The 6,569-nt window shown below is 37.9% G+C and overlaps 2 protein-coding genes across 2 annotated transcripts in view; one reads left to right on the top strand and one right to left on the bottom strand.

The window, feature by feature from the left end:
• ABITRAM (actin binding transcription modulator) overlaps positions 1-6,569 on the top strand; it is a 17,917-nt gene that overhangs the window by 8,130 nt on the left and 3,218 nt on the right. Inside the window, exon 4 of the mRNA XM_017876683.1 lies at positions 4,903-4,960. Within this exon, the coding sequence (XP_017732172.1) occupies positions 4,903-4,953 (51 nt within the window). The 3' untranslated portion in view covers positions 4,954-4,960. The remainder of the gene's footprint in view (positions 1-4,902; positions 4,961-6,569) is intronic.
• The window catches only part of LOC108532553 (alpha-catulin-like), an 11,017-nt gene continuing 5,108 nt past the window's right edge, over positions 661-6,569 (bottom strand). Inside the window, exons 3-7 of the mRNA XM_017876682.1 lie at positions 6,317-6,365; positions 2,071-2,127; positions 1,813-1,926; positions 1,064-1,147; positions 661-926 (exon numbers count right to left, since the gene is read on the bottom strand). Of these exons, the coding sequence (XP_017732171.1) occupies positions 861-926; positions 1,064-1,147; positions 1,813-1,926; positions 2,071-2,127; positions 6,317-6,365 (370 nt within the window). The 3' untranslated portion in view covers positions 661-860. The remainder of the gene's footprint in view (positions 927-1,063; positions 1,148-1,812; positions 1,927-2,070; positions 2,128-6,316; positions 6,366-6,569) is intronic.

The following is a 6,569-nucleotide window of genomic DNA, read 5'->3' as shown; positions in this document are numbered from 1 at the left end:
ATATATATATATATATATATACATACACACACACACATATATATATGTAGTATGATATTCAGAATTTAGATAGCTTCTTGGCTTCCTTATTCTGTCTTTATCTTCCATTCCATCAATCAATACTGAGAAAGTTCAAAATATCTTTTAAGCCTAAAAGATAGGCTTAGAATCCCAGCTAATATTCAGTCAGCTATGCTAGAACTAGAACCAAAAACCCATCTCATATTCTCCAGGAGTTGTTCCAGGATTCTGTGGAGTTCCATTACCTTGTTTTTGGGAGTAGGAGAGGGACATACACAGCACAGCAGACCCACCCTTGCTGTATAAAATGCTTATTAGGGAACAAACTTGCTGCTCGCATGGATGATCTGGGACAGGGTCATCAAGGGGATTTTTGTCACACTTGGTAAAGAGAGGGATTGAAGAAGAGTCCACAGGTTTAAGGAAAACCCTGCGTTCACCCAGACTACTGTATGTTTGCTGCTGAAATTAGTGATCTAGATGATAAAGAAAGAAAACAGTTAAAGGTAAAATATGCCAAAGGCGAACACATATTCAAAATAGCTTCTTTGGATTAAATTATCCTTTGGACAGTTGGGATATTTGGTTTGACTTTTAAAGAACACTAGTGCAATATTCCATTTTTAAATCACACTACAATTAGAATCTAGCAATTGCCATGACATTTATTAGTTGTCAAAAAGCTTTACAATCAGTTTCATGATCAGAAAATAGAGCAAAATTTCAATATTGTTTTCTTTATAAAATTGATGAATTTCCAAAAACATAAAGGATCATTTGCTTTTTAAAAATGTCAGCTTCATCACATGATGTTCCCGAGATCTGATCCCAAAAGCTTCTCAAATTTTACCATCCATACTGTCCTTATTTGTAACTGAGACCCATCCGTTATTTTCCATCTGAAGCTGGAAAGAGTTAAGACAATTAGTATCTGTTTCACTCTGAAAAAAAAATTACAAAATTAAGTAGTAACTATTTTCTTTTGCATTTTCCTTTTAACCAATTTTTAAAGTATGAGTCTAAAATAGAAAAGCTATCTCACCTTCTTCAGCAGTTTATAACAAAGTGAAAGAAGTTGGACTAAGAGAGCCATCATGGATCTTGTCTTTGTAATACACTTATCAACCTACAGTGACAAAAAGCATGCAAATGATATTCTAAAAGTAGTATTTAAAAGACCTTACCATTTATTTAGTTTTAACATGATAAAATTTTCTCCATATGGAAATCTAAGGGATTGTGAAAGATATATGGATTTAGGCACATGAGCTGACTTAAAGCCCCAGGACACAGGTGCAGGGGTCACTGCCTACATTTCATGTCTATCTCATGGAACCTCAGCAGAAAGAGTGGGTGGAAAATTAATCATTCTACTGCAGGCTGTTTAGGGGCTTCTCAAAACACTCCAAATAGTGGAATTAAATCCCATCCTTTGCAATTCCTTGCACTCTGCATTGTGGGCACAAACCCATATTCTCTCAGACAAATTATGGGAGACCAGACTCGGAGGCACCTGTGTCCTAGTTACAGAAGTAATGACTTCAGAACTGAAGGGTAGCTGCTCAGTGCTATGGAATAAATGATGTCCCAAAAACTACTTTCTTTGGTGAATTTGCTACTCTCTGGGGTCAGTTATAAGGGTAGATAATAAATGATTCTTGTAGACAAGGCATGAAAAAAAGGAAATAAAATTGCCCTTCTGTGGGTATTAACACTTTATTTGAAGAAAAAGGGGCTTTCACTAACCAGATAAAGAGAGATGTGTGAAAGTTTTTCAAATGTCTCTTTTACCTTTAGAAATACTTTATTCTGCAAAGAAGTCTTAGTTACTGTCCGGAGCTGGTGGCATAGAGGAATTAGCTTGTTTATTTCCAGGAGAAGCATAAGCTTGTCATCATCTTTCAGCTGAAATGTAATTTAGCAAGTTATAACAGCCCACAACAAAACTCCATCTTTAATACCTTAAATACCTTTATACCTTGATATTATACCCCCAAAGTGGGTATATATAATACCACCACCAGCACCAGGCAGGTAGACATGTGTTACCTGTTTTGAAAAAGCTTGTACACTGGAAGTAAGCTTTAAACCCTCTGCAGCAAAAACCTGATAGAAAGAGAAAACACCACTATTTTAGACTGATGTCTATGGATAGTTGGTAAGAAATACACTTACTAATGTTTTTTACATAGAATTTAAAAAATAAAGCCTAGACATAAAAAGTCTGTCATGGAACTCCTAAACTTTTTCCTGTACCAGTAATGCACAAGGGTTTAACTGTTTTCAGAAGGAGTTTTCACAGACCAGATGCAGAATCCATCCCTGGAGAGGCTTCTCTACACCAGACCTCCAATTATTCTGGAGGGTCACGCAGATGTGTGATATTCAGCCACACAAATTATGTCTAGATTACTCAAGGGACCTAGAGCTTATCTCAAATATGCTCAATTATAAAAGGATGATGAATTTTCAAGCATGAGGTCAAAAGGGTTAGGACCTTCCCACTTCCATCTAGGCAAGACAAAATTTGTCACCCATCCATACAGACATTTGAGAGAACCAATCCAGGTGGTTGGTTTTTGTTGCTGGTTTTTGTTTGTTTGTTTGTTTGTTTTTCAGATTAATTTTCACTATTCACCATGTACCATAAATTCTATAATTTAGTGAGATGAACAGGATGATGGAGAAGAACCATGAAAAACAAAGTTGGTCAGGTATGATAGAAGTATTTAGGATATTATGTTAAGATGGTTTGCAGAGTATTTCAGAGTGAGATGCCAGGGGAGTAAAGGGAGGAAGGCTTAGTTTTAGGTGGCAGCAGTAATAATGGAGAGAACAGGGAAAATCTGAGAGTGATTTGTGAATGAAAGTAATAGGTCTTTGTAATAAATTAAAGAATACTAAGAAGGAGAAGGCAATAATTCCAGAGTTAGTTTTTACCCTCTATTCAAAAGGCTTAACACCTTGCTACCATTGGATAAAGTGATCTCAAGGTCAAATCGTACTTTGCAACCTTCCCTTTAAAAGGGAAACCAGTAAACTTTACATCTAGATTCCAACCAAATGAAATGATTCACTTCCCCAAGTGTTCCTTATCACTTCATGTTACCACTTTCTATTCTGCAAACTTTCTCTTTCCTTCTAGACTGCAAACCCCTTGGGGACAAAATCCATGTCTGTCTCATAGAGTATGATGGTTTTAAAACTACCTGAAAGCTGATAACTCCCAAGTCTCTCTCTGCACTCCTGAACTATCCTGACATCCGTCTTGTACAGCCATCCCTCAGTATCCACGGGAGATTGGTTCCCAGACCTCCCCAAGGATAGTAAAATCTGTAGATGCTTCAGTCCCTTGAATAAAACAGTGTAGTATTTGCATGTAACCTACACACATCATCCCATATACTTTAAATCATCTCATCTCTAAATTATAATTATAGTTCATGTAAATACTAAGTAAATCGTAGTTATACTGTATTGTTTTTCCCCCCTTGGAACTCTAACTTGTTAAAATGTATTTTTTTTAACTGTTATTATGTTTTATTGGTTTTCTTCCTTTTTTTTTTTTTGAGACAGGGGTCTCACTCTGTTGCCCAGAGTGAAGTGAAGTGGTGGGATCACGGCTCACTAAAGCCTCGACCTCCCAGGCTCAAGCAATCCTCCTGCCTCAGCCTCCCGAGTAGCTAGGACTACAGGTGTGTGCCACCATGCCCCGCTAGTTTTTATAAATTATTTTTTGTAGAGACAAGGTCTCACTATGTTGCCCAGGCTGGTCTCAAACTCCTGGACTCAAGTGATCCTCCCAGCTTGGTCTCCCAAAGTGTTAGGGTTATAGGAGTGAGCCATTGTGCCCAGCCTGTTTCTACTGTTTTGAATATTTTCAATCCATAGTTGGTTGAATCTGCAGATGCAAAACCTGCAGATAGGGAAGGCCAAGTATATATCCTATCTGACCTTGTACTTAACATGTGCAAAACAAAATGCTTGATTTCCACCCTCTAAATCTAGTATTCTCCCTCAGTGTTCCCTATATCAGAAAATGGCACTACCACTTACTCTGTTGGCCGAGCCAAAAACCTTACTTAAAACATAATAGGATTGGCTGGGCGTGGTGGCTCAGGCCTGTAATCCTAGCACTTCGGGAGGCTAAGGTGGGCGAATCACAAGGTCAAGAGATGGAGACCATCCTGGCCAACATGGTGATGCCCCGTCTCTACTAAAAATACAAAAATTAGCTGGTTGTGGTAGCGCACACCTGTAGTCCCAGCTACTCGGGAGTCTGAGGCAGAAGAATCACTTGAACCCGGGAGGAAAGGTTGCAGTGAGCCGAGATCGTGCCACCTCACTCCAGCCTGACAACAGAGCGAGACTCCGTCTCAAAAAAAAAAAAAAAAAAAATTTTAAGTTCTCCCCATGGCCTACAGAGACATCATATTTTACCACTTTCCTTCTGGCTCACTTCACTCCCATCTATAATTACCTCCTTACTCTTGTGATACACTCAGCCCTACCCTGCACCTCAGGGCTTTGCACTTGTTTTGGCTATCTAAAATCCTCTACCCTCATTTATCCATTCAACTCTCTCACTTCATTACTGTCTCTACTCAAACATTAGCTCCTTAGAGAGGTCTTTTCTGACCACCCCTCTACCACCTCTGTATTCTAGTCCTACATGATTTTATCTCTAAGTACTTACATATGTGCACTGAATGCTTAAATTTTTATTGTCTATATTCTGCCACTAGAACATAAGCTCTATGGGGGCAGGAGGTTTGCCTTGTTCACTTTTCTCTACAGAGCTCTTTTCTCCCAGATCTGACATACAGCACAAGTTCAATAAATATTTGTTGAATGAAGTATGTGATTTTATGTTCATCACAGTTTGGAGACAATTCAATGGACACTGGTTTAATGACTAAGCTGCTCACATAGGAAGAAGGTAAGTAGTGGATCTTTTGTAGTAAAACAACCCTACAGGGCGGTATGACAGAATGGACTTGGGCCAAACTGAAAAAAAAAAAAAAAAAAAAGTCCAGCATTTATTTCAACTATCTTAAGCAAAATAGCTCATTTATAGTCTAGAGAAAAATCCAGAAGACATATTTTCTATAATACTTCTGATTACGTTGACAATCATCCTCTTATGCTGAAATCCCTTTCCTGCAGAATGCCAGACAAAACTATATAAGAATGATAAAGTGATAGAAATTTCTTTTCTCTCTCTTTTTTTTTTTTTTTTTTGAGACGGAGTTTCTCTCTGTCACCCAGGCTGGAGTGCAGTGGCGTGATCTCAGCTCACTGCAAGCTCCGCCACCCGGGTTCACACCATTCTCCTGCCTCAGCCTCCCAAGTAGCTGGGACTGCAGGTGCCCGCAACCATGCCCAGCTAATTTTTTGTATTTTTAGTGGAGACAGAGTTTCACCATGTTAGCCAGGATGGTCTCAATCTCCTGACCTCATGATCCGCCCACCTCAGCCTCCCAAAGTGCTGGGATTACAGGTGTGAGCCACCGCGCCCGGCCTAATGTGATAGAAATTTCAAATCTCAGATATACATGGGAATGCCAAAGGAAACTATATGAGTGATAAAATGACAGAAATTTCAAATTTACATACAAGAATGCTCTTGGTTCTAGAGAGGCAAACAGGCTAACATGGGGATCAGGGAAAACATAAAAGGAATTTTGCAACCCACTTGCCAATCTAACACTTCTAACTAGAGGGAGTAGAATTATAGATGGGCCTACGTGGAGTCCTGTTAAGACACATGGCACAAGAGTGAGTGTTAGCATATCTGTCTCTCCTTTCATGCCCTAAATTATCATGAATATGGCAGGAAAGAAGGAAACTAACATGTATTTAATATCCTTTAATAGTCTTAAGCATTTTAACAGATGCTCTCTCATGTGTTATCTCATTTAATCAATATATTTTATCCAATTCGATAATGAAGAGGCCAAAAGTCTTTCTAGAACTCTGGATTTGCATTTGCTTACAGGGTATTTTCATCTACTTAGGTAAACCTAAAGCTTTTATTGCATCTGTTGACTATCAGTAAAGCCCATTCTACTTTATGCTCATAATATTTTAAGTTTCTTTCCAATGAGGTCAGGATAGTTTTGCAAAATATCACCACAAGCCATCTACCTTTCTACGTTTCTGCTGCTCTCTGTAGCACACAGGTATGTACAGATGTAAGCATATACACATGATGTAATAAATCATGTGGAAAACATTTATAACCCACTTTTAGCCTGAAATCAAAGTACTAGCATAAAATGGAAACAAGGCATACCTCTAGTTGATGAATTAAATCCTGAGAAGTTTTCAGTGGCCCCTCTCCTCTAAAATAAAATTGTTAAGAAGGTAACAAAAAGTTATTACCTGAAAATTTATTTTATAATATTAACATTTTATATTAACATGTAATAGAGGAGATACATTTGTGTATTAACAAATCCCAAATTTTGAAGAATAATATGAATAGATTGATAATATTGTAACTTTATTCTTAAAGCAACTTTAATATATATATATATATCTTTTTT

Source organism: Rhinopithecus bieti, unplaced genomic scaffold, assembly GCF_001698545.2.
Source record: "Rhinopithecus bieti isolate Rb0 unplaced genomic scaffold, ASM169854v2 scaffold_9663, whole genome shotgun sequence".
Taxonomy (NCBI): Eukaryota; Metazoa; Chordata; class Mammalia; order Primates; family Cercopithecidae; genus Rhinopithecus; species Rhinopithecus bieti.
Note: the sequence above shows the minus strand (reverse complement) of the source record. Positions and strands in the feature narration are given on the sequence as shown.